The following is a 27,843-nucleotide window of genomic DNA, read 5'->3' as shown; positions in this document are numbered from 1 at the left end:
GGAGGCAGAGCCTTCATGCCATTTGGTGGTCATAGTGTGAGAGCAGTGGTTATAGTGTGAGAGCGGTGTGTGTGAGAGTGGTGTGTGAGAGCAATGTGTGTGAGAGCGGTGGTCGTAGTGTGAGATTGGTGGTGATAGCTTGGTAGCCGAGGTATGCTACCGTGAAATAGTGGTTGCCCCTGAGTGGGGGGCTGCCCGCATCCGCGAGGATGGGTCACAGAAGGGCCCGCCTGTGGGCGTTATTCCAGCACTGCAACCCCAAGGCAAAGGCCAAGACTAGGAAGGACTTGGCCTCAGCCCACATCCTGGAAGCAGAGCGGCCTGAGGTGAGAGCAGCCAGGGGCTGGGCCCGTCAGATTGGCCCTCACCCGGTGAAGCATTGGGGTTGTGTTTCATTTTGTTAGCATGGCTGTGGGCCCTGCCGGCCAGGGCGTTTTGGCCTTAGTGGGCAGGATCGACCCCAGCAGGTTTACCTTGTAAGAGGTTGTGCAGTTGCTGCATGGAGGGTGGGCGGGGGACCCACAAGAAGGGAAACACTGGCTGGAGGAGTCACTAGGGAATGTGGACTGAGCCATCGAGTCAGTCCTTGAAGCAGAAAGGCTAAGCCCCTTAATGTCTCCCTTCTTGCAAAGAAAGGATATACGGGCTGGAGGAATCTCTGGGGCATGAGGATCGAGCTAGAGAGTCAGTCCTTGAAGTAGAAAGGCTAAGCCCGTTAATGTCTCCCATGTTGCAAAGCACAGACCAGTGTGTCCAGTATTTTAATGATGGGTACCTACTGCTTACGTGTATGACATATACCTTCATAGCTATACATGTCTACTACATGCCTCTTACAAGTGCTGGGCGCTGTTCTGGGTGCTGAACACTCAGTATGTAGAAGGGGATACGTAGCCCAGGGTTTTTTAATTTCTGCAAAGAAAAAGAGAAGAATGAAAGACTCCACGTGGTTCAGTTTGAGCAAGTTCACCACGTGGATGGCCCTGCATGCACGCAAATTGTCGTAAAGTACATATAACATAAATTTAACATTTTAACCAGTTGATTGAATGACTGGGTGGCTTCAGTGGAGTCAGGCTAACAGATGGCCCTGAGGTGCCATCTGCCTTTCTCCCAGAGGAACACTCCAAAGCCTCGTGGCCTTGTAGACCTTCCCATTATTCTTCACTCTCCCCAGTGGCTCTAGGTCACTGGTCTGTGTGTTGTTTAAGAATCTCTTTATCCACTTTGTTGTTAGGTTTATATTTTGGAAAGTTTCTCAGATGTCCCTGGGTCTTGAGAAGGCAGGCTTGGATTCCGGGTTCTCCCCTGCCACGTGCCTGCCAGGTCGAGGTAGAGGCTGAAGGCTGGTCTGAGTTGTGGTGGTCTGTGTGGTCTTGGGGTCAGTGGACCCCTCTTCTCTGGAGGGGCATGGAGATCCTTTGTGTGGAGCCTAGAGAGACTTGACAGGGTCAGTCTTCACAGTCTCACTCTCTTCTTAATTTATGTTTGCATTTAGTTTCTCATTTAACTGTTTTCTAGGAGTTTCCAACTCCTGAAGAACTAAAAATATACAGGGAGCAGTTTCTTAAAAGAGAAGAGGAAATCGCTGAGCTAAAAGCCAAAAGAAACAACACCAGGGTCAGTAGGGGGATTCTCACGTGTTGACATTTGTCCCACGGGGGTCACCACTGGCCTCCGTGTTGCTGTCTTTAAACTTTGTCTGATTTTCAAGTCATTTTTCACATCTTCCCACTGAGCAGACCAGGGTGGATCAGTTCAGGGTTCTCATACCTTGCTTCAAATTTCTGATGAGAGCTAATGTAATTTTAGTATATTTGAAAGGAGAGAGTTCTCTTACAGTTTTGTCCATGCTACACTTTGTGTGATCTTAGTTTCCTGACCAGGGGTTAAAACCCATGACCCCTGGAGAAGTGTGGAGTCTTAACTACTGGGCCCCTGGGGAAGTCCACTCTAACTTTAGACTGAACTGGTGGGATTCCGACGTGCCTTACCATGTTTTTGGCTATAGCGTGAGGCTGAGAGGAGTTATCGGCCTGGAATTCGAGCATGAGGTTGAAGATGTTCCTTTGGCCCTGCCCTGCAGCTGCTGCTGGAGCACCTGGAGTGCCTGGTTTCCCGGTACATGCCGTCCCTCCGGATGACAGTGGGCAAGCAGCAGGCACGGTCCCCAGCCGGCATGACCAGAGAGGTGGAGGTGCTCAGGGCGCAGAAATTGCTATTTGAGCATGACAAGACCCTGGACAAGAAGGTACCAGCCACCCGGCCGTCCTGGATTTGTACACTTGCTGTTTTGTTAGGTGGATGATGCACGTATTTATGTAACTAGTTGACGTCTGAGCTTCTTGAATTCTTGTATATACATTTTTTTCTGTAAGAAGTCAGAGTTTTATATGGTTAAAAAGCGTTGCCTGTGTACATGCTCAGTCATGTCCGAATCTTTGTAACACTATGGACTATAGCCCACCATGCTCCTCTCTTCATGGAGCTTCCCAGGCATGAATACTGGAGTGGGTTGCCATCTTCTACTCCAGGGAATATTCCCGACCCAGGAATCAAACCTGCCCTCTTGCATTGGCAGGCGGATTCTTTACCACTGAGCCACTTGGGAAGCCACCAGTTAAAAAGTATTAGTTGGCATGAATGTCTCAAGATTTATTATGTTCTGTATATCAACTTGCAGTTAAAAACTGGGTAATAGGGAACACATGTATACCTGTGGCAGATTCATTTTGATATTTGGCAAAACTAATACAATTATGTAAAGTTTAAAAATAAAATAAAAAAAAAACTGGGTAATAGAATTAATTTAGGATATCATTTTGTTCTCTCAAACATAGAATTTAAAGCTGTTAACAAGCAGATTTTCTTGACGTTAAGATCAATGAGAGACATTAAAGGTATTCTGTGACAGTACCCATGTATTAGGGTGAGTACACACTAAGAAGTGTACTAACGTATATACACACATCAACACACAGTGACTTGGCCCCTTTTATTTGAGTTGAGAGCGTGATTACGAGTAGCACTCAAAAGGTGTAGTTTGTTAGAAGAAGAATTAGGTGCCACACATAAAGAGGTAAGTTTGATCAGTCATTGTGTAATTTCAATGAAGGGTTTGCCATTTGAATCCTTTCATTTTCAAAAAGAATGAAGGCTGTAGTGGTGGGCATCAGATGTTATTTATCTTTCTGATTGAGGACCCGCCCACCAGGGTTATTTTAATGACTAGTAAACTAGACGTGTGGCTCATAGCTGCAGGATCTCTTAAGTACCCCTTTTTCCAGTAGAAGACAAATTCTGACTCTAATCACCTGGTGGTATTCAGGATGGATAGCATCACCATGTATTTTCTTTTTATGTTGTGTTTTCAGTTTAGAGTTGAGTTTTTCCAGGTGCAGTTTTGCTGTCTTTACTTATTTCTTTACTCTGATTCAATTTTCTGGTTTTAGCAGATGATTCTTTCAGAGGAGAATAACGAAGAAAAGATCCTAACGGACATGGTGTTTGATGTACATCACGAGCAAGAAAACATGCCAAGCGCCAATGGAAAGGAAAGTCCTTGGTCTCGCTCTCTGTCTGGTTCTCGTCTTACCATCCAGTCTGTGCAGGGCTGTCAGGACCTCTCACTGATGCACCATGTAGGTCTGGGTGGCCATGAGGGTCCTGTGATCTCCCAGAGTGCAGAAGGCAGTTTTGACCTCACCGATTGCCCAGACGTACTGTGTTCCCTCCCTCCCAAAACCAGGCTGTGTAAGGCTTCCTTTCCCCCTTAGAGACCCTCTGACGGCTCTCTAAGCCAGGAGGAAGACCTGGCTAAGGTGATCAAGCTCCAGGAAATCATAGAGAGGCAGTCGCGGGAGCAGAGCCAGATGAAGGAGCACCTGGCAGCCCTCTCTGCCCACGTGACAGAGCTGGAGCAGGACCTGGACACGGCCAGGAAGGACCTCCTAAAATCCGAGGACGTGAACAGAAAACTTGAGCAGGACGTCCGTGAAGTGAGTGACGGTGGCTGTGTCTGTTGTCCTGAGGTGGAATGTGGTTCCCTTGTTCTCCCGGGGATCTCAGCCTTGGAATGGCTGCGTGAGTAAGAGCAGAGCACTGGAGAGACTGAGACTGGCTGCCTCCCTGCCTCTGAGATGAGGTCTCTGGGGTAGAAGAGGCCTGGTCCAGGCGGTCCGTTGGCAGTGGACCAACATGAGGGCAGCCCTGACGCTGTGCTGCACCCTGGGTATGGACTCCTCATTTCCACAAGTTCTAGGGGGCCCATTGTGTTCCTTTTTAAAAAATTCATCCATCCATTCATTCATTTGTTGGAGTATAGTTGCTTTACACTGCTGTGTCAATTTCTGCTGTACAGCAAAGTGAATCAGTCATCTATCTATCTATTTACGTATCTGTCTCTCTTTTAGATTTCCTGCCCATTTATTTCACCACAGAGCACTGAGTAGACTTCCCTGTGCTGTACACTAGGTCCTTACTCATTGACTTTATGTGTAGTATCAGTGCTGTATATATGTGAACCCAAGTCTCCCGGTTCATCCCTCCCCCCGCCCCCCCGAAACTGCCTGTCAAATGTGTTCCTGGTGATGCTGAAATTTCCTTCTGATTCACTCAGGCGAGTCTGGTGACATCTGTGGAGCCTGTTCTCTTGGAGAGATGGGAGCATGCTGTGTGGGCTCTGCTGAGGCAGCTTGCCTGGCCATCTTCTCTAGTTTTCTGAGGTTCCGCTCCTTGAAGGGATGTGTGACAGTGATACCGGCGGTCAGACAAGTCGAGTGGTGTTTGCTCACCCTCAGATCCTCAGGCCCAAGCTGTGTAACCATGTGGAATCGTGATGTTTCTGGCAGTCGTGTCTGTGGGTGTCGTGATTTATGAGAAACTCCCTAGCGGTCACTGTGAAAACAGAAGAGTGCTGGGGACTCAGGCTTCTTCCCGTGAGCCTTGCCTCTCCTCTGTGCACAGACAGACAGCCCCCACCCGGCCCACCCCTCCCCCATGAGACCGTCTCAGAGAGAACCCCTCCAACATGTGGTACAGCAGGTGTACTTGTTTAGTAGCTTGGTGTGAGTAATTCTGTGTGAGAACTCAAAACAGAAATATTTGCACAGGTTTGTATAAGCTATTCACACTACTCTTTGGCAACAGGAGGAGATTAGGTGTCAGAGTTTAATACGTATAGAATTCTAGAAAAAGCGTTTTTAAGACCTTTCACTTTTAATGTTAGGACTTTGCCCACATTGGTTACTTAGTGACCAGGGAGGGACCTGAAATGGATTTTGAAGTGGTGGACAGGAGTTGCACCAGTAGCAAGTTCTGGTCCTGGTTTGAGCGTTTCATACATGTGGTGTAACTCTGGTTTTGAAGAACTAGGCTTGAGAAGGCTGCTCCCAGTTGTGTACAATTTGACTTCTGTTTCCACTCGTTAATATTCTTACTTTAATTCTGAGGAAATTGCATGAGACTTTTCCAACTTTTCCTCAAGGAAACGAGCCTCAGAGCTCCCCGTTGAATCTGTTGAAGGTCCCTCCCTGTTCTGGGTCAAGCCCGCCTGTATGGTGTAGCAGACAGAGGTCCTGACTTCATGCCAGATACCTTCCCTCCTGGAATTCTTGCAATAACAGGGTAGTTTAGTATACTTTTTGTTTGCTGTTTGGGTTTATTACGTAGAAAAGAAGCCAGGTAAACCGAGTGGCTGGACAGAACGTTAAGACAGATGGGTGCCAATCGTGGCAAATGTGACCTTTGGGGTAGGCGCATTTTTGCTCACGTCCAAGAAAACTGCCATGTCTAGGACTTTTATTTTGAGGACGTTAACTTTATGTTTGATTTGAAACTAAGGACGACATCAATGATAAACTTGAAAATGAAATTGCAAATAAGGATTCTAGGCATCAACAGGTAATGGCCTTTATGAACTGTGTCTGACTTTTATAGTAGTGAATTACTGAGGAAGGAAGGTAAAGATCTTTTCATGTGACTCCCACATTGGAAATCAAGTCCCAGTGTAAAGTTCTTATGACCCTAAAATATTGCATTCAAAAGTGTGGCTGTACTGGAAGGAAATACATTTTAAAAAAATTGGGGGTGACTGCAACTTACAGGTTTGAATTATTTGGGACTTGGTTTAACCATTTTGTGGAATTCCATTCTTGACTCTTGTTTTACTTGAACGTGAATCTGTTGGCTTGTTAGAGTTTTTACCGAAAGAGCAGAGAGCAGCAGGGAACTTCACGGCAGCTGGCTGCCTGTTGGGAACTGGGGTCACTGTGACAAAAGGCAGGGTTAGAGCTCCGGTCTGATTAGGGTTTGTACTTCCTGTGGTTTGGTGAGCCTTACTCGCTCCTGTTCCCGAGTGGTCTCAGATAATCAGGATTTAACCAGGCAAACCAAGTCTGGCTTCTCCAAAACAAAGTGAGTCAGTCTGGTGTGTGCCAAAGTGTATCATTGTCCCCACCACAAAAATAAAATACTAGAAAGCTATTGAAATGTATCATGGGGAATGCTAATTAAAAGCATTATGATATACAAAATAATGGCTGTAAAAGGCAGATCAGAAAATACTATGTACCATATGCTATTGTTTTCTGAGGGTTTTAAAGCATATCATATTGTTTGTGTACGTACATAGAGGAATACACACACAGAAAAAGTAAGAAAGCTGCTTAGAAACAAATGCTAACCTCTCAGGAACCTGAGCTTATAGATACTTTAATTTTTTTCTTTTTTAAAAAAGAATCTGTCTAAATGTTCTACATTGAAAGTTTTTCAGAGTAAGAAGATCTGTTAAAAGAATAATCGTGCATTTACAAATACTAGTTGACTGGCATTTCACCAGGCACGCTCTTATCAGGTCTGTATTTCAGAGGAGATGAAAGCCATATTTTGGCTTACATGCCCGTGGCCATCTGCGGTCGATAGGGTTCCCTCTAAATGATGATTCTGGTGACGTTTTAAGAAGGGTCCGTACTGAACCCTTCTTCCCTTAACTTGTCAATAAGAATGAATAAGATTCTACAGAAAACTGATCTTCTTTAATAGATAAGAACTTTTTTTTTTTTTTTTAAAGACGTCCGTGGGGAACGTTTAGGAAAAGCAAATACTCTGGCAGGAGGTGTTCTGCTCACTGAGACCCAGCCCAGGAACACTGAAAGAAAATTTACCCTGACGCAGCTTCCAAAACAGAAGGAATCTAGTAGACAAGTGCATTTAGGTTTTGTCTCAGCTTACTTAAAGTGACAGTGGCTACACCTGCCGGCCTGTTTTGATCCTCTGCTCTCCCTTTGTAGATAGAGGATAAGAACCGCCAGTTGCAGGAGAGCCTGGAGCTGGTAGAGAAGCTGCAGCAGACGCTGCGGAGGGCGGAGATGCTGCCCGAGGTGGAGGCGGAGCAGGCGCAGAGGGTGGCCTCTCTCTCCAAGGTGCTGCTCTGGGTCCCTGGGGAGCACGCGTGGGGAGGACCTGTTCCCCTGCTGTCCCACCGCGCCCCTGCCTGTGCTGCTCAGTCCACACAGGAGGGCAGATGCGGGGGTCGTGCTGCCCATCTGAGATGGGAGCGCTCCCTGAGTGTCAGGCAGCCCCTGCTTCTGCGTCATCCCTACGTTAATTTCCCTCCAGTTTCGTCCCGAGTTCTGTGTGTCCCCAGGACGCTTAAGCTCTGAGTCACTGCTGCTCAGAGTTCAGGCAGCCACTCAAAGCCTAGCAGGACAGAGACCTAGAAAAATCCCATTCTCGTTTAAGAGATGGCCAAAATAGCTCTGTAATGAACACAGTTTTAAGTCATTATCCATACACTTGTTGAAGAAGTCCCAGCAGGGCACGTGCAGACCCGGGGCCCCACTCCCCGCTCGCTGTCCCCAGGAGCCCGCGGGTGAGAGGCCGCGTCCTTAGGATGTGGCGCTGCTGGGGGCATCGTCCCCACTGCCAGCCAGCCAGTCACCCCGTCCTTCTGGCGGGAAAGGTGTTGCCCTGCGCCGCCGGTGGGCACTGGCTGGACATGGAGAGTCAGGCCAGGTCTGTGCTGACACGGCTGTCGGAAGCCTTGCCAGGAGCTCAGTGAATGCCTTAGGGGCCATCAGGTCACGGGAGGCAGCTGGTGTCCGGTGCTCACAGACCCTCCCAGAGCAGGGTCATTAACAGCCACCAGGGGGCACCCTTCTGCCTATAATCTTCCTCTCCAGGCTTGGTTTCTCCTCTCCCCTGGCATCTCTGCTTCCGTCCCAGGTCGGCCTTGTAGTCCGACCTTTTGTCTTCCGGAAGCTCTACCACTCAGGAGGCTAAACGGTTCGAAATTCCTTCCCAGCTTAGGAAGGTAGAAAGTGTGCCTCGCGTTTGCTGCTGTCTGCTGCCCACGCTGGCTCGCCACAGGCAGTCCGAGGAGGGAGCACAGCAGCCGCGGGGCCCGGGGCACTGGGAGCACGTCTCCTCTCACGAGCTGGTCACCAGCACCCTCCGTGAGCCACGTGTCACACACGAAGCCACACAGGCTGTGTGAGCAGGCATGCGGGCGTGCCCCCCGCGAACCCGGGGCCAGTGGTCTGCACAGAGCATGGCCCACTTGCCGCCCCTGCGGTTACAGCCCGTGTGCTGTCAGGACAGGGTCGTTGCGAGCGGAGCTGACACTGTTCTTGGCCAACAGGCAGGGGAGAGACACGGTAGCATTGAGGATAGGCTGTGCCAGATGGAGGCCCAACTGGAGGAAAAGAACAAGGAGCTGCAGTGAGTGCCTGTGCTGACGGGGAGGTGGCGCCTGGGCGAGAGATGTGGCTTGGGCGGGGGCCAGCGCTGCCTTTCTCCACCACTCCCATCTCTGGCGTCGAGTGTGTGCCTGTGTGGCCCCATCTGCTGATCCGGGCACCCACCTCCTCGGGAGCAGGGCCAGAGGTGGTCACCCATAGGCAGTGGGCAGGAGCCAGGCCTTCCCCACATTCAAAGAGGCTGCCTGTTGCTCTGACCAGCCAGTCCAGGGAGCTGTTTGGGATACAGATGGACCTCATGACTGCCCCTCAAACAAACCTGAGGGTGCCAGCCTGGGGCCCATGAAACTGAAGGCATGGTGCCCAGGTGTGGAACCTGCTTGCCTCGGACGTGGTGCTGGAGTCCCACATGCCAAACCACTGGTCCAGACACAGTGTGTGTGTAGGATGGCTGCCTCTAGGCAGGAGAACTGCAGTTGTGCTGCGTCAGGAAAGGGTGATGGTGGAGGCTCGCATCACCGAGTCCTGAGAGAGGTTTCCTGGAAATGTTGGCCACATGGTGATACAGATCATCCAGGAAATGGAGTGGGGATCCCGGGTCCAGCCTCACGTGTCAGTACTGTCCCCACCATGCCTGTGTTCTTGGGCCTGGACCGCAGAGCCTCACAGGTGGGCTTCCAGGGGGCAGTGGTTCTGATTCCCATCCTGAGACCCACGGTGAGGTGCCCTCCCCTCTTAGGCAGAGAACTCAATGTCTCCCGATCAGGGGTGTACTTCCTTACTTTCATAACTGCTGCTCAGAGGCTGTTGAGATTGGGATGCTGTTTATGACTAGACTAAGCCAATTCAAAATCAACTTTTGTTTTGCTTTAAAAATCTTTGAATGCTGATGCCTTATTGTGGAAGCTGTGACAGGTTTTGTTTCCTTGGGCTCAAAAATCACTGCAGACGGTGACTGCAGCCATGAGATTAAAAAATGCTTGCTCCTTGGAAAGCTATGACAAACATAGACAGCATATTGAAAAGTAGAGACATCACTTTGCCGACAAAGGTCCATATACTCAAAACTATGGTTTTTCCGGTAGTCACGTATGGGTGTGAGAGTTGGAACATAAAGAAGGCTGAGCACTGAAGAACTGATGCTTTCGAATTGTGTTGCTGGAGAAGACTCTGCTTTAACAGAAAATAAACTTTTTAAATGTATTATGATGGAAAATTTCAAACATGCACAAAAGTGGATGGAGTAGTATAATAAATACCCATGACCTACCCCGTCAATTAGTCTCAGCAACTTCTCACACAGAGCCAATCTCAAATAGATCATTATTTTGTCTTCTTTCCATTATTTTTTAATACAGTAGGTCCTAAAACAGCTTTTTAAACCTTGAAATTGATGCTCATTGTATAAAACACAGACTTGCCAACTTTGTTATTGCATTTAAAAATTGTTTATTTCCAGTTTTTTAATATGGATTTTCATATTGGAAAAGACCCTAATGCTGGGAAAGATTGAAGTCAGGAAGAGAGTGGATGAAAGAGGATGAGATGGTTGGATGGCATCACCAACTCAATGGACATGAGTTTGAGCAGATGCTTAGCAGAAGTTGAGTTACATTTTCCTCATGGCTAATCCACTGCTGTAACATGTATAGCATTTCTGGTTTTGAACACTGAATGTGTTTGCATTATAGATGGATTTAGAGTGTGTGGCTGTTGTGTGTGGTTCAGAATTCTGAGTATTCCTTTCTGGGATCACCCGAAAGCTGAGACAAAGCATGAGCCTTTCACGTGGACTGTGCTGTGCGTCAGAAAGATAATACGAGCCACCTACACAAGCTAAAATTTCCTAAAAACCAACGGGCTACTTGACGTCCTTCTTTCACCGCGAGTCTTGAAATCCTCTGTGTGATTTCCACATCGAACTTTGCACCAGCCTGTCTCACATGCTCAGGGGCTGCATGAGGTGAGTAACTGCCGTGGCCAACAGCACAGAGCTTCCAGGTTGAGCTGAGTGACTCACAAACTTGGCCCGTTTGACTTGTTTTACCCCATGAGGAAGTGAAGTGGGCTGTGGAGGAATGAATGTGAGGAATGCAGGTGAGCTCCATGGAGACAGTTTAAAGCAGTGAGGGCAATAGAGGGAGTCGTGTCCCCCTGACCCAAACCCCCGCCCCAAGTCCAGCTTCTCTCTGCCGACTTAATCATTGTTAATGGCTTGCCATGTTTCCTTCAGAGAAACATTTTCTACACCTGAGATGGAACTTCCTCTTCATTATGGTTTATAAGGGTTAATATTGTTCTGAGTGTTTCTATTTGCTAAGGACTCTTAGAGAACATTTTCTCAGAATTAAAATGTTGGGAGTTGATACCTACTACAGTAACCTGTTCTGCACATTTTGGTGTGAGTCATTTTACATCCGGAAAGCAAGCGGTGCAGGCTGTGTCATTTGCTGTTTCATAGGACCAGCTGATTCTAAACCTGGAAACCCTGAGAGCCAAAGTGGACCAGACGAGACTTCGAGGGGCTCCCTTCCACCACAGGTAGGCTGCTCCCCCGGGCAGCTCCCCTCAGCGCTGTCGAGTGTAACAAGGGCCTGTCTGGTGTGTGGACAGTATGACTGGGTGTTGCTCATGGTCGCACCTCAAGGAGCCTGTAGCTTTGTGGCCAGCGAGAGGGAAGAGACAAGCATCGTTCCTTAGGGTCAAACTTGGTACCACAGAGTGGTCGTCACAGTATTGACAACACTCAAAACCACAGGCAGAGGTTTGGAAGTAGGGGGCCGACCAGTTGATATTTGGGTGTATTCATTTGAGGGGCCTGACAGACTGTGACACTGATGTTTCTGAAAAGTTGCAGAAGGTTAATGACCTGTAGTCTTTTTTACATGAATGGAGACTGAGACATGACTTGCCCTTGACTGCAGTGGGAGGAATCACCTGGCTTGTGAATGAGGAGAGCAGATTACTGAGCATCGTGATTTTTTCTTACTCATTGTTATAGGGGCCGTAATTCTTATTAAGTATTTAAATGTTTCTTTGGCTTCTTCACAGAAAATGGTCACAAGTGAGAGAGAAACTTTAGCAAAGGTCATTAAGTGCTTAACTGGTGACATTCATTCATCTGTAGGAAATCGACTACTGCTTGAATCCTGACTTAGGAGAGTTTGGAGTCCATACGCGTATTTCTGTGTTTGTGTGCTTAGGGGATCCTCGCAGTCCAGGGCCCCCTCCCAGCCTTCTTCTAGAGAAAAGGAGATGTCATTTGAGACAAAGGCAGAGCCAGAAACTGTGTCCGAAACCATGGTGGATGGAGTTCAAGGAGAGCACGTGCCCTGCAGAACGGGAGGGGACATGGCCGGACTTGGTGGCAGAGCTCCTCCAGGGTGAGGGGCTGGTGTGTCAGAGGTGGGGAACCCCTGCTCCTGGGGTGGATGAGGTGAGTGTGAGGAGGACTGCGTAGACAGTGGAGGAAGGGGTGGGCATGGCCTCCTGCTCTTGGGTTTTTTTGGATAATTAGGAGGGCCCTAGTGCCAGGACCCGAGGCCTGGCACAATTGGGGGGTTCAGATGGAGAGGTCTGGGGCCTGGTCACCAGTCCCGTGTGTGTCAGTGAGAGTGAGAGACGAGAAGTGGAAGCAGCCATTGGGCAGGAGGGGTCGCTGTGCTCTGAAGACAGTGGGCCACAGTGGCTGGTACGAGGGAGGGGTGTCTCCAGGAGGCAGCTCTGGAGGGGTCACAGCAGTGACTTAGCAGCACAGGTGGGGCCTCGGAGTGGGGCTTGCGGGCAGTGTGGGCTGGGTGGAGGGCACTATGCTGGCTCAGAAGGGAGGAAGTGGGGACTGAAAATTGGCTCAAAGGCAGGGCAGGCACAGCGTATTTGGTGGGACCTCCCAGAGGAATTGGTCACCTTGTCTCTGAGACCTTCTCCCAGAGGAAAGAGCTTCGGGTGAGGAGGGGGAGAGAGATGGAGACTGCACCCTGCAAGGGGACTGGGAGCCGATGGTTGGGGTGCGATCCAACCCGGAGGCCTCTGTAGCCCTCAGAGGACCATCGAGGGTCCGCAGTCCACAGTGGGACTGTGTCGTACCCACCACACCCAGTTCCCAAGTGTGCTCTAGCCCCAGACCCTTGGATGGAAGTGGAGCAGAGAAGGGAGCAGTTCTGTCAGGAGGGAGGAGAGACGGGAGGGAAGACAGGTGTGGCTCGGGGAGATTCCAGACTTCCATCTCTTGTGCAGCACAGTGTTCGCAAAACCGTCGAGCAGAGCAGCATGTGACCCCGAGCAGGCTGAGCTGGTGGTTGGCCCTGGCCACTCTGCAGACTTATGGGGTGTCCTGTCCTCGGAGGAGGGCCCTGTCTCCCGGGTTTAGGGACTCCTGCACGTGAAGGCACCACCCTCTTCCCAGAGACAAAACTGAGCAGAGCTGGGTGGTCCTGCAGTGCAGGCAGCTCACAGTCAAGGCGGGGCTGCCCTGCCTCTCAGCAGGCCCCTGCTGAGTGAGCTCCTGGCACCTGCAGGCCCAGTCCTTAGTGCTCAGGCCCTGAGCATCTGTGCTGGGCCTTGTTCCGCCCAGAGTCTGGTGACACGCTCACCTCTGGTTTAATGGGGGACACCAATGGTGCTCAGCTCCGAGCTGTGGTTCGGACGCCTTTCTGCTGTGGGTTGTCTGAGGCGCCTTTAAAAACACTGAGAGCGGTGCAGACAGTGTTCCAGGCAGACCTGTGTTTGTGATCCACGGACTTCACGTGGGAGAGGGAGGTCAGAGCAGGGGTGGGCGGAAGGGGAGGTGGGGTGCCAAGGGGAAGCAGAGCAGGTGCAGGCCCTGCCCTGGGACCTGAGAGTGGGCTCCAGGGGGACCCTGGACGCCCCAACCCCAGACAGCCGATCCTGTCCTAATCAGCTCCACACCCTCGCATCAGCACTGCCTTCCCCACATACGGGAGTTTTCCAGCTGCTGGGGATGAGCCCTGAGTGTCTGCAGAGCAGCAGGCGGCCTGTTGCTATTGGAGCCAGGAAGGCAGTGCCCTCCCGGGGGCCCTTTTGCTGTGAAATTGCCAGTCTTCCAAATGGACAGGCTTTGGCTCGACTGACATAGTGAGCTCTCTTTTCTTCTAACAGCTCTCTTCTTCCCCGTGTGTTTTAGCCGACCCCACTTGGGCAGCAGCCCAGACCTCAGGTCCCCTGTGGCTGGCCGGCCGGCAGACTCCTTGGGCAATGGGGCAGTACTGCGTTGCCCCCAGAAAGGCCGGCTGGCAGCTCTGCACGACGAGCCATCCGAGGCAAGGACCCCGTTGCCCCCTTCCCATCCCTGGTGGGCATCTTGTGAGGCACCTGCCCCCTCACACTGTGGTCCTGAGGTGGGTTTGGAGCAAAGCGCTGATAGATCGCTTTACGTCTTCCCATTTTCCTTTTTCTGGCTAAGAGTTTACTTTGAAGGCATGCTTTTTTTTTTCCTTAAAATAACCAATTTGGATAACTTGTGGCCTACTGTGAGGCCCAGCATGGTACTAATTAGCACAGTTTTGTAATTGTTCTACGAGTAAATGGATACACATATCCATCAGCTTATAGTGAGAAGAATTCTCATTGGAAGTTTAAGTGCCTTTATATTTTCACCTCATTCATGACATGTATTTTTTCATACATGTCTGTGTTTTGAGCTTCCATATTCAGTGAGCAGTTAGTTTGGGCCAGACATGGTCAGAAATAGGACTCCAGCAGTGAACTAAAAACCGTGTGTGTTCTTTATCCACTGCTACGTAATGAATCATTGCAAAGCTTAGTGACTTCCCAGGGAGCAGCTCACAGTCCACAGTGCCTGTGCATTGTAGCAGGCGGGCCTGGTTCAGGGCCTCCTGAGGGCACAGACACGGGAAGGCCCCCCAGGGCTGAATGTCAGGCTTTCAGACTCACCTGGCTGCTGGGGACAGGCCCAGGTCCCTGCCGTGTGGCTTTCCCATGGCCTGGCTTTCCTCAGAACACCCACTGAGAGCGAGAGCGCGGGGTTTAGCCTGGGGCCTTTTGCGCCCTGGTCTAGAGGCCACACACCTTCACTTCTGTTTGTGAGAGTGAGATGCAAAGTCCTGCCTCACTCAGGGGCTTAGCAGGAGTTGCCCCTTCTGCCTCTTGAAGGGAGGAGGATGGAAGAATTTGTGGACCACTTTTTAAACCCGCACAGCCTGTCGAACAGTACTGAGCAGGGAAAGGAGACCAGAGTGCCTGAGTTGTCCAAGAAGAAGAGGACGATCGTGTGTGAACAGGGTGGCCAGCGAGGTGACACCAGGAGGGTGACCTTGGACCAGAGACCTGGAGGCAGGAAGAGAAGTAGCCACTCAGAGATAGAAAAAGGGTCATGTCAACCAGCAGGGACAAGGGAGAGAGTGGGCCACATCAGGGAGGAGCCTGGGCTCAGGCCTGAGCAACTCGAGGCCAGAGCCTGTTTCCTGAGGTGAGCAGGGCTGCCAGGGTGGGGAGCTAAGACCCGGGCCTCAGCCCTGTTGAGGTGGACGAGCCCATGGGGTGTCCCGGGGACGTGTCAGGAGAACAGCTGAGTGTTCTGGCCTGCATCCAGGAGAGGACTGATTCAGCTCAGGGCGGACTTGGGGTCGTGGGCATACAGATGGCATTTAAAGGCACGAACATGGTAAAGTCACCAGGCAGGTGCCGGCGGAGAGAGATGGGGTGCAAGGGTAGAGCTGTGGGACACCCCGCATTCCAAGGTTGAGAAGGGGTGCAAGGGACTGAGGAATAACCGCAGGGAGGGCAGGGCCTGGAGCCCAGGGAGAGACATGCTGCGGGGCAGGGGGGAGGGCGTGGGGGATGGCAAGGAGGGGAGGGGGCTTGGTAACATGGGTTCCTGGAGCCCCCAGGGAGGTGCTCTGCAGGGCAGGGCACACCACCTGCTGGCAGAGACTTGGAGACCTGGCGGGGAGGGGAATCATAGAGGCTGCTCCCAGGGAGCTTTCAGAGACCCACAGTGGGTGCTGCAGGGAGCCCTGGAGGAGGAATCTGCTGGTTCCCCTTGTGCAATTGGAAGGCGAGAGAAGGGAGAGGATGTGCTGACCGGGCTGATGGGGGTGAACCCATACACAGCTGTTTCGCTGGAGCGGAGCAGGAACGATGGCAGGTGGGTCTGGAGCCAGCGAAGCGGGTAGTCCAGCCCTGGGGCAGGGTCATGACGAAGACAGGAGGCGAGGGCACTGGCCACAGGGGACAGGGAGCCCGCAAGCCCGCACCTCGAGGCTGCCCCTCAGTTCCTTTGAGGTCATATCTGGGAAAGAAGGCAGGACCTGGGTGACAGTGGGGCAAGGAGGAGGTTTGCAGAGAGAAGGGTGTGAGCTTTGAGAGCGGGAGGGCGGCACGGGGCCCTGCGGGCACTCTCCCGTGTGTCTCTGATGACAGAGCCGCCCTTGTGGTGCGAGGGTCTGTCGCCCAGAACAGCCCGAGGGCCTGTGTCCCAAGAGGAGAACTGCGGGGGGGCTGGCCCTCCCATCTCCTGGCTGCCCCTGCTCACTCCTCTCTGTGGGTGTTCAAACCAGCCTGGGAAACGGAGGGCTGGGAGCCTGTGAGGACGGCACACTTCGGTGAACTGGTACCAGTGATGACCGCTGATAGGGACCCACCGGCTACCGAGCTGAAGGGTTCTTTTTTCTTATTTTCCTCCAGCCTGGCTGATGGAGGCATGGATGTATTTTTGTAATTTTCGGTTTCTGTCTCTGACTCCATCAGCCCACCCTTGTGAATAACCTCATAGGATTGCCTGCCCTCCACGCTGAGACCTGAGTGTCACCAGGCCATCTAGGAACTGGATTTTCCCCCTGCCTGTTTCTTGAGTCTTGCTCGCTTAAGAGATGGCAGTGTCTCATGAGCATGGCCCATTTATCCACAGTCAGGGCTTCCATATAAAATTGGGTTCAGTTCCTGATAGACTTGAGCTGCCCTGAATGTCACTGATGAGATGTGGTCCTCTCATGCCCAGGTGCAGACCCTGAAGGAGCAGGACTGGGAGCGTGCACAGCAAGCCAGCGTGCTGGCCGACATGGCCTAGGCATTTGAGAGTAACGAGGGCGTGTCTGATGGGGAGGGCGACAGGGTCACCCTCTTCAGCTCGGCCACTCAGCTGTCGCCCAGCAGGCAGGCCGATGCCAAGACTCTGAGTGCGATGCTGCAGGAGCAGCTGGATGCCATCAACGAAGAGATCCGGTGGGTGATCCCGAACTCAGCTCCCCAGAAACTCGGTTTCTCTGAGGAGCTGTCTTCTTCTAGGGACGTCTGAGTGTTTCATGGTAAGAAACCTACCTCAGGTCTGCTTCAAGAATTTTCAGTTTTGAGATTGCCCTTGATTATAGAGCTCTGTCAGCTGGGGTGTTCTGTCCACGGTGTGGTGTCAGCACTCTGTGGGGGGGCATGGTGGGGTATGCCCCCTCAGCTCTGAGCCCCAAGGTGAGTGAGGTGCCGAGGAGGTGTCCCCTGTGGCCCGTGCACCCTCCTGTGTCCCTCGGAGCCCCCCACCTTCTGGTGAAAAGCCACCTGGTGAAAGCTGGGGTTTTGGGGTTGGCAAATTCCCACTCAGATCTGCATTTTCATTTTTAACTTAATACAATGTTAAGATTGGCTTGTTGTAAGACAGTGGTCCAAGGACATGTGTTTGAGTTTTTCTCATCTCATCAGTATATTTAAGATGTTTTCTTTAGACACCGTCTTGGCAGTTATAACAATTTACAAAATGGGAGAGAATCCAAAGGCCTTCCTCGTGGTGAGCAGGGGGCCTTGGTTCTGGGTGCAGCTAGGTGGCTGGGGGCCCTGAGGCCTGCCTGGTGCCACACCCACACAGCTATGCACATGTCCCAAGTCCACGTTCAGAGTGGCCGCAGGCTGGTGACCCTGCACAGGACCAGGCAGAGCTGCTGCTCAGGCTGTTCTCATCACATCAGCCCAGGCCGAGGTGCCCATTCCTGTCGGCCGAGCATGGGGGCCAGGGGAAAGGCAGGGGATGAACGGGACAACCAGCAAAAGCAGGTGGTGCCACCTGCCCATTTGATGCCAAGACAGACAGCTTTGTGGGCTGTGTACAGATGAGCTCAGAAAGATGGTCTTTCTGCATCCCTGCAGGAAGTATGGAATGGTTATATATTAATATTTTTATTTTTACAGCAAGTTGTCAGGTAAAAGTGATTTTTCCTTATGGGACAAGTTGACTTGATGTAAATGGTAAATTCTGTCCATCAACTTGTTATCAACAGTGGAAAACTTTCAAGATGTGAAAGTAGAAGTGAAGCTGGAGAGTTTACTTCCTGTAAGAATCTTGTATTTTAATTTGAAAATAACTTTATTTGCATAATCGTGTATTTAAACTGCCATATAAAATCATCCACCACACATTAGGGGAGAAGAGCAGAAACTGAATTCTAGGTTAATGCAGCACATTGACATGAATCCAGAAACTCACACAAAGCTGGTGGAGAACTTCATTGAGTGATGCGTTTGTACATATACAACCTTAAAAAAAAAAAAAAAAAGATCAACTCAGCACTTCATCTGGTCTGGAGACTTGTGTTTAGAAACTCCAGCTTGTTCTTGAATCGGTGTTTTGATTGTACAGAGTTCCCGATTCCCAGTAGAAAAGACTTGAGACACTGACGTGCATCTCTGCCCTGAGAGCAGGGGAGGTAAAAGTTGTCAGCTTGAGGTATCTCCTCACAGGGAGAGAGTCGCCACCAGGGCCCCTTCAGAATGTTAGAGTAAATAAGTGAAATCAAGCAGAATGGTCAGGGGCCAGTAACACTCAACGCAGTTATTCTAAGTTTGAGAATATTCAAAAGAGGAAAAGTAGAACCTTTTGGCTGAGATGTTAATTGAGCAACTGTTTCTGGAATTTGCTTATCATGACACAGAATGCTAGCCCAAATTTGTTGTCCAGACACATTCCTCTGCTGACAAAGGCAGGTGACGGGGTTTATTCTATTTTAGGTTGATCGAAGAAGAGAAGGAGAACACGGAGCAGCAGGCCGAGGAGACTGAGAGCAGGGAGGGCAGGGGGAGCTTAGGCAGCCTCCGTCTTTTTAAATCAGTGAGCTGCCTCAACCTGCTTCCCGCCTCCTCGCATGCCGGCTCCTGCCCGCCCCACAGTGGGCACTCCAAGCCCCGAAGGAGGCAGCACAGCCCAGCCCAGGAGGGACACCGGCTGGGCATCATGACTCTGGTATGTGTCTGCCTCCTCCCTGCCGCATCCTTCCCCCAGGACACTGGTTTTTTGTTTTTTTTTTTTTTTTCTTTGTTTGTTTTTTGGTTTTTCTCTTTTTACCCAGAAGAAAATCAGGTACATTTGCTACGCTCAGAGGTCTAAAAGTTTTTAAACTGCCTAGTCTGTAATCATTCCACAATGGCACAGTGACAAATTAGTCTGGATATTTGGACCACTACTTAGCACGTCATCATGAACTCAGCCAGAGCTTGCCTCTGTAACATTGGGCCTGGCCTGTACTGGGCACAGCAGCTGCAGGGAAGTTTCTGTTCTCAGAGAGCAGACAGCTTCGTGAAAGTAACCATAGGCAGCTCTCATGGTGTGGGAAAGCCGTGCAGCACATTTTCCATTGGGGATGCCTGGCTTCAGGGTGCATGGCATGTGGTGGGAACAAAACCAAGAATCTACACTGGTCTGCTTGCTGATGGACCTGGCCACGCACTCAGGCCAGCTCTGCATGTGAAACCAGGTTAAAAGCCCAGGGCCCCAGGGCCCCAGGGCCCCAGGGAAGACGTCGGGCTGCCTCACTTTTCCAAGTCTAAAACTGGGATGATGACCTAGGGCTTTTGGTGACACAGTGTGCAGCTCTAAAGCACATGTTCCAGCTTTCTTGCATGTTTAGTTTAGGTGTTGTGAGTGCATTGCTATTTACCCCGTGAAATCATGTATACAACACTCTGCTTTGTAACTGGACTTGTATTATCTCTTTTTTCTGTTACCATCCATTTCATGTTAGCTGCATTGTTAGTCAGCTTATAATTAAATTAACCGTGAATCATTTTAGCAGCCTGTGAAGTGGTAACTAGTCCATTTTGTGGTCTTTTGACACACTGTTTTTATAATTTGCATCATTGGCTAATTAGTTGATATTTAAAATTATTTGATGATTTCTCTGTGGTTTCATGCTTGATTTCTTTCCGAATGTTTGTAAAAGAACAGTTCTGTATGTTTTCCTTGCTGTTGGAGTTATCTGACAGTGTGTCTGCTTTCATCATTGGTTTTGATTTCCTCTCTCATCCTGTTGTCTTCTTAGTCGTTATCAATCCAGACCCCCCTCCCCAGCCCCCGAGGCTGTAGTTTACCCATCCATCTCCCCTCCCCCGTACCCCCACTTGCTCTGGTCATAGCCGTGCTGTGGTCCAGTGTGTGTCCCCTTAGTCGGGTTTGTGCTCATTAAATGGAGTTTTTCCCCCATAGCAGTAATTTTAATTGGTTTATCACTATGCAGTTACAGGAGAAGGCAATGGCAACCCACTCCAGTACTCTTGCCTGGAAAATCCCATGGACGGAGGAACCTGGTAGGCTGCAGTCCATGGGGTCCCACAGAGTCAGACACGACTGAAGCAACTTAGCAGCAGCAGCATGAAGTTATAAACATAATGTAGATGGATCCTAAACTACATATCATGTGTAATTCATAAATAAGATTGTGCTTACATAAAGAAATGATCCTCTTAAGTGTAGAATTAATAGACTTTTAGATATGCAGATGGCATCACCCTTATGGCAGCAAGTGAAGACAAACTAGAAAGCCTCTTGATGAAAGTGAAAGATGAGAGTGAAGAAGTTGGCTTAAAGCTCACCATTCAGAAAACTAAGATCATGGTATCCGGTCCCATCACTTCATGGGAAATAAATGGGGAAACAGTGTCAGACTTTATTTTTTTGGGCTCCAAAATCACTGCAGATGGTGACTGCGGCCATGAAATTAAAAGACGCTTACTCCTTGGAAGGAAAGTTATGACCAACCTAGATAGCGTATTAAAAAGCAGAGATATTACTTTTCCAACAAAGGTCCATCTAGTCAAGGCTATGGTTTTTCCAGTTGTCATGTATGGATATGAAAGTTAGACTGTGAAGAAAGCTGAGCACCAAAGAATTGATGCTTTTGAGCTGTGGTATTGGAGAAGCCTCTTGAGAGTGAGTCCCTAGGACTGCAAGGAGATGCAACTAGTCCATTCTAAAGAAGATCAGTCCTGGGTGTTGATGGAAGGACTGATGCTAAAGCTGAAACTCCAGCACTTTGGCCACCTCAAGTGAAGAGTTGACTCATTGGAAAAGACTCTCAGGCTTGGAGGAATTGGGGGCAGGAGGAGAAGGGGACGACAGAGGATGAGATGGCTGGAGGCATCACTGATTCGATGGACATGAGTTTGGTCGAACTCCAAGAGTTGGTGATGGACAGGGGGGCCTGGTGTGCTGCGATTCATGGGGTCACAAAGAGTCAGATACGACTGAGCGACTGAACTGAACTGAACTGACACAATATCCTTTCTGTGTTGGTGCTTGTATTTAAGACTGTAAATCTCATCAGGTTTTGCACAGTTAATGTCTCTATTAGACTCGTTATAAAAGTATCTTCTATGGTTAATAAAATGTAAAGACTGCACCTGCTATTATGCTAGCTTTCATTCTTACATATTTTCACAGGGAACTTGCTTTAATGAATTTATTTTGAGAAGTTTTAAATCAAATTCTATGTCAGGATTTTACACTAATGTCCAATAGGTGGTTAGATTTGTTCAGTGTTAAACTAGGTATTATGGTAACTTATTCATTAGTTAAATTACTAATTTAAAGTATAACATGTTTTTTATTAAGAGAAACTAACATATAGAGAAATTTGGCTGAGAATAGACAACTGTTAAGGCCCTTTGTTGTACAGAATGCTGTGCTTTAATAAATCATGATGTTGTAATAGAATGGTATCTTTCTGAGTAATAATTTATAGTGTTTCTCTAGTAAATCTTGAATAGCTTATCTAACTTCTGTGGTCAAAAAAATGTTCTGTTTCCAGTCACATGTTCTCTAAATCTTCATGTCACTTACATGTTTGCCATCATTTTTGCTTTACTGTATTTGCCTATACGGATTCTTGAAATTTTAGCTTCAAAGTCGCAATAAATCTGGTTTATTTTCATTTCTCTGCATGCATCTATCAGCCTAGTGATTTAAGGAAGCAGCGTCGAAAGGTAAACTATTTAGTAATTTAGCAGGCCTTTGTTTCTCTGTGAAGTATTGAAGAGTCCTTATCATTTAACATGAATTAACAGTGTGTGGTTATGTCCTGGTGAATAATTGATGTTTTAATGGAAGTAATGAAACTCACCCACCACTTAAAATGTGCTGATGGTTCTGTTGGAAACTGGTCATTCATTGGGACAATTGTAACAGTTTGCCTTTCTCCCACTTGTTTGCCTTCTGATCATCTCATGCTTTTTTATAATAGACATAGTATTATTTATTATTTTTAAAATTTTCTTTACTTATTTTTTTGGCCATGCTGCACAGCTTATGGGATCTTAGTTCCTCAACCAGGGATCAGACCAGTGTCCCGGCAATGAAAGTGCCAAGTCTTAACCTCTGGACCACCATGGAATTTCTGCTTAGTGTTTTCATATAAGAAATGACTGGGAAAAAAAAAACTGAAAAAAAAAAGAAAAGAAAAGAAATGACTGAATCAGTCATAGATGTTAGATTTGAGGGAAGCCAATTTAATGATGGTGGGTAGCAGTGTGCAGAGACTCTATGTGCCGGGCACATGCTTTCCAAGTCTGTCATCTCATCCCCAGGTGAGGTCCAGGCTACTGCTATCCTCATTCAGCAGACATAGACACTGAGGCTTAGCGAGGCCAGGCACCCTGCCCAGGCTCTCACACCCAGCAGTGTGGTGTGGACTGGTCTGATCAGAGCCTGACACTTAACCGTGGTGCTGTCCAGCCCGCTTTCCTCCAGAGGCTCTCGTGTCCATCACGGCATCCCTGATGGAGGGAGCATCAGGAGGGAGCTCTCTGCCTCTCCCCTCGGGTCACTTGGATGAGCCCCTGTTGTTGGAGTCCAGAGCCCCAAGGGCTGGCCTTCCTTGTCCCTCTCCTGCTCCCAGCACACTGACCGAGCACTCCTGGGCCTTCCCGCAGGACTGGGGTGGCTGCGCTCCAGTTCAGGTAGCTCAGTGCCTGGGAGCCCTTCTGCTGAGCACAGCAGAGCAGCGCCGTCCCCCTGGGGTTGGTGACCTGGGTGTGCCGCTCGCCTGCTCTGTGGCCTGCTTTGCCCTTCTGTTCAGTGAGGATACGGCACTGCCCATCCTAGCCACATATGGCACCAGTGGGGCAGCTCCCATCCTGGGGGAGGGCAGCCAGGCTGCGGACACAGAGGCCTTCCTCAGGAGGAGGCCCAAGGGAAGGGGCTGGCCTGAGCCCTGACTCTGAGGCAGGTGTTTGTCTCCACTGAGTCCATATTCAAGCCAGGTGTGTCACTTGCCTGCTCTGTTCGTTGCTGTTTTCTGATTTTTATAAATGCTTATTTTAACTTGAATTTGAGATCGATCCCTGTTCAGTTCCATGTGGATAATTTCTAGCCTTTGTAGCCTTCTGTTGTCTGAGGGTTCTTGTTAGAGCTCAGGGGAGGCTGCCCAGTTTATCCAGCTGCTGTTAAATGAGTTCAGCTGTATTTTACACTAACTCACTTTGTTGTCACTGCACGGGATCAATATTCTTTACAGAATCCCAGTAAAAAGGCACAGGTCAGTTGGTTGAAACAATGCACTCATTGTTTATAAAAATACATACCATGCATGTCTCCTAAAACCTCCCCTGGCTTAACCACACACCCAGATGATCAGTGAGAGCTGTCTGGACCTTGAGGGGTTAATCTGTTCCCACACTGTCTTTCCTTTCCTCACACCCAGGACCAGCGGAAATGCCGGGAGTCCAAGAGAGATCATCTTTTTTTTTTTTTTTAATTAGTTTAATTTTTAATTGAAAGATAATTGCTTTACAGAATTTTCTTTTCTGTCAAACCTCAACATGAATCAGCCATAGGTACCCATATATCTCCTCCCTTTTGAACCTCCCACCGCTCTAGGGTGATACAAGATCAGCTCTTAGTGAAGACCTGGGGGTGCCTTATGGAAACCACTGTGAGCAAATGACACTCGAACTGTGTGTAAGTACTTCAGTGGGTAGCCCCGAGTCTGTATGTTACCGAGAAATACGATCCAGGCACATGGTGTTCGCATGGAGGGGTTAGGTACCTTTTCTGTGTTTCTCTTGTTGTCATGGGTTCCAGTAACCTGCATCATCACTACAAATGATCTTGGGTGGTGGCACAAGCTGTGTCTTCTTCTCCTTCAAACAGAAAGGTCTGGACGGCTTTGCTGAGAGGTTTTGTACTCCAGCTGTGGTGCTTCTGAGCAGCATCTGGCGATGAGCACAGTCAGGGCAGTTCATGCCATGCAGGGTTCACTGTGCCAGCGTCACTCTGCTGTCCTGCCCAGTGGGGCCATCTGGTCGCTAGATTCCAGGGAGGGCGGAGGCCGGCTGCAGGGATGCTGCCTTCTGGGGTCTCTACACTCAGTCAGATGCTCTCACTGCCCCATAGCCCCGCTTCTTTTGAACAAGACACTCCTTTAAGATGGCATTAAGCTAGAACAAGGGTTTTTTTTGTACTTGGGGGAAAGCATAGCTAATAGATTTTCAAATAAGTTTCTGGTTATAATGTAAAGCCTGTGTGATTACTATTTTCAAAACAGTCTATTGTTAGCCAGTTTGACACTTACTTCACTCCCTCAGCTGCCAGCTTTACGGGAAGAGGTAGGAGATGACAAGACCGCCATCAAATGTGAAACCTGGACCCTCGCCTGGCCGCGGTCCCTTCGGCTGGGCCGCCTGCACACGGGGGCACTCTGCACAGCCACCCATGAGGACCTCAGGGACGCCCACAAGTAAGCGGCCTGTGGGCACGTCATCAGTTTCAGGAGCCCTGTGCCTCTTGTCTTGAAAGAGTTGCAAGGATGATTTTAAAGGAATACAGGGTTCAGTGCCTGTGTTTAGTGGTGAACTTCAGGTGCTGGGGAAACAGAGCTCAGTGACCTCAGTGATTTTAGAAAACGTTCATCTCTACAGATTGACTCCTGTGGGAGCTTTCTTCCTGCTCTTGGTAGAGGTCTGCCCAGCCTGGGGCACGATCCTGATGGTGACGGTCCCGTGCCTCTCAGGTTTGCTCTTGAGGGTCCCTCCCTTTTCCACAGGGGTCTCCTCTCAGGAGACCCTGTCCCCTCCTGTGACTGACACTGTCCTCATTCAGACCACAACCTGCTGAGCTCCCGTCCTGAGTCAGGCAGCACTCAATGGAGGGCACGTGTGGTCACCTGACCAGCAGCGCTGCACGGTGACCATCACTCTCCTGCCACGGCCAGGGATGGTCACCCTGTGGGAGGCGGGGGGGCGGGGGAACTGCCCAGAGCAAGGGAGCTCGCCTTCTCCTGGAGCGTCGTCCTTTCTGAGCAGCGACCCTGAGGGAGGGTCAGAGCGCCCTCTGCACCAGCTGGCATGGAGTCAAGCCCTCCTTGGGGGAGAGCTCAAGGCAGAGAATCTCAGCTTCCTGGCGTGGTTGTCTGAGGCCGGGAGCCTGCATTGCTTGTGTGGAGTGTGGTTGGTGAAGGAGACTCCTTCAGCTGTGAGGTTGAAGTGCGGGGGTTGCTGGGTGCCCGTTTCTATCAGTAGCTCTTGTGGAGGGGTGTGTGTTTGCACGAGGGTGCCAGTTAAAGGTTGTTTTCTCTCCCCAAAGCTCAACAGGCTCTCAGGACAGCCCCAGGAACAACCCCAGCAGCAGCAGCACCAGGCAGGACTCGCTGCACAAAGCCCCAAAGAAGAAGGGCATCAAGTCCTCCATCAGCCGCTTGTTTTGCAAGAAGGAAAAGGGCCGGCCTGAACACCCCGGCAAGGAGGAGTTAGGACGAGGTGGGTGCTTCACCGTTCAGAGAGAGGAAGGCCTGCAGGCATGTCCCTTCTGTGTCTCCCCTGTCGTCCCCATGAGGCTCCTGTCACTCACGCTGGGGGTCCTCCTCGGAGCAGGAGCAGAGGAGGCATCTATCTTCTCAATGGGTCTGAGATGATCGGATGAGTTAATGAGTGGATGGGTGGATGCATGGATGAATTGAGTGGATGGATGGATTGATTAGTGAGTGGTGGTTGGATGAACAGATGGCTGGCTGGATGGGTGGATGAATGGAGCATGGAATGAATAAAGCAGATGATTGTACTCCAATGCTAGAAACATATTCTATGAAATTGAGTAGGAGCTAGAAAGTGATTGTTTCATCCTAACACTGACATGTGTTTGGAAACGGCCTAAGTGCTCATCAGTGATGGGTGAGGTACAATCTGTGGACATCCAAAGAACAGCCCGCCCTCTTTCCTGCCACCTTCCCCATTCCCAGGAGCTCATCCAGGGGTTCTGCCCATCACCCCCACCCCATCCCACAGCCATGCAGGTCCTCCTGGGGTCCCCTCATCACACAGGGTTATCATCAGGCCCCCATCTCACTCAGCTTCCTCTCCTTGAGGACAGCATATGTTCCTGCCTCTTCAGCCACAAATTTGTTGAGTCTTGTTTGTGCTGGGTGTGGGATTTTCAGGGGTAAGTAAAGCAGATGCGGTCTGGAACACAGTTAAATGACAAGAGAGAAAAAAGAGCAGATTATTAAATGCTATCCCTATTATTAATAAATACAGTGCTGAGATGGATGGTGCATTGATTATATACCAGATGCTGTGTGTGCCCCTTACCAAGCAGGTGCTGCCCCCTCCCGATTTACAGAGGAGAACACAATGACAGTCACGTGGTTAGGGAGAGGTGAGGGCAGGTTCACACCCAGTGGGACCAGGCACTTTGCCGAGCCCCAGCCACCTCTCTCTTGGATGAAATAGGAATGAAATGGCTCTATGGCATGATGATTCAATGGACATGAGTTGGAGCAAACTCCAGGAGATAGTGATGGACAGGAAAGCCTGGAGTGCTGTAGTCCACAGAGTGGCAAGAGTCAGACACCACTGAGCGACTGAACTAAAACCTGGGTGTGTGCTAACCTGCTTCAGTCTTGTCTGACTCTGTGACCCCAGGGACTGTAGCCCACTAGCTCCTCTGTCCATGGGATTCTCCAGGCAAGAAGACTGGAGTGGGTTGCTATGCCCTCCTCCAGGGCGTCTTCTCGACCCAGGGATCAAACCCACATCTCTCGTTATCTATTGCATTGGCAGGCAGGATCTTTACCCCTAGCACCACCTGGAAACCCCCAGTGGATGCTGACAACTAGAATTGCAGAAAATAAGGGCTGCTCCTAAGTTAAACTGGAAGAGCAGCAAGCACAGGTTGTAAAGAGGAAAACACATGATGAGCGACAATAGCGCCGAGAGAAACAAGGGATGCGTTCACCCACCTAAAGAAAATATCTGTGCCATTCGGAAGAGGAGCCCATCAGCCCTTGGAGGGACAGTTGGAACCAGAGTGAAAACCGAGGCCATGGTCAGCAGTGCCCACCACATGGCCTGGGTGGCGTGGTGTCCACTCACCAGGCTTCCTGCATCCCCAGAGCTGCTGGCAGTAACATCTCAGTACCAGGCCAGGCAGCATCCCCGTGTGAGCTAAGGCATCACTGCTCTCCTTCCAGTGCTGCTCTGGGGCCCTCTGTGGGCGGCCACCCTCATCCCCTGCCCTGCCACCCGCTAGGGCCCAGCTCTCCCCCTGTGATCTTTTCAGGCCTTGAGCTTGGGTGTTCCCAGCCCTCTGCCATGCCAGACTGGGATGCAACTCAGGACTTGGGCTTGAGATATCAAGGAGGCCATGAATCTGGAAGGACACTGCCCTGGGGCCTGTGAGAGAGCAGGAGAGCAAAGCCCCCACGGGGAGGAAGCAGAGCTGGGGAACGTGCCCACAACTTCCACCGCCTCCTGCACAAGTGCCTCTTCTTTGTCTCTCCTTGACCTGAAACAAACCCCAGCTGCTTCTGCTCCGCAGGTGATTCCTAAAGATGCACCTCCTGCCAGAGCTATTGTCCTGCTGCTCTGGGGCTGCCTGAGTGTGCTCAGGAGCATCAGACAAGTAGGGCTGCCACATCTCATACTG

General features: G+C 50.1%; 1 protein-coding gene across 1 annotated transcript; it reads left to right on the top strand.

The window, feature by feature from the left end:
* The first annotated feature begins 209 nt into the window (after positions 1 to 209).
* LOC113880069 (liprin-alpha-1-like) lies at positions 210 to 27,596 on the top strand. Its single transcript, XM_027522074.1, is given in 19 exon segments — positions 210 to 326; positions 1,522 to 1,620; positions 2,087 to 2,251; positions 3,005 to 3,079; positions 3,453 to 3,565; positions 3,779 to 3,998; positions 5,842 to 5,901; positions 7,290 to 7,421; positions 8,237 to 8,311; positions 8,639 to 8,718; positions 9,356 to 9,413; positions 11,158 to 11,237; positions 13,840 to 13,975; positions 16,675 to 16,898; positions 18,666 to 18,897; positions 21,882 to 21,911; positions 24,510 to 24,661; positions 25,507 to 25,679; positions 27,478 to 27,596. Coding segments are annotated over 19 exon segments (2,340 nt in total).
* The last annotated feature ends 247 nt before the right edge of the window (positions 27,597 to 27,843 follow it).

The sequence above is a fragment of the Bos indicus x Bos taurus genome, chromosome 21 (assembly GCF_003369695.1).
Source record: "Bos indicus x Bos taurus breed Angus x Brahman F1 hybrid chromosome 21, Bos_hybrid_MaternalHap_v2.0, whole genome shotgun sequence".
Classification (NCBI taxonomy): Eukaryota; Metazoa; Chordata; class Mammalia; order Artiodactyla; family Bovidae; genus Bos; species Bos indicus x Bos taurus.
This window is presented reverse-complemented; position numbering and strand designations above follow the sequence as displayed.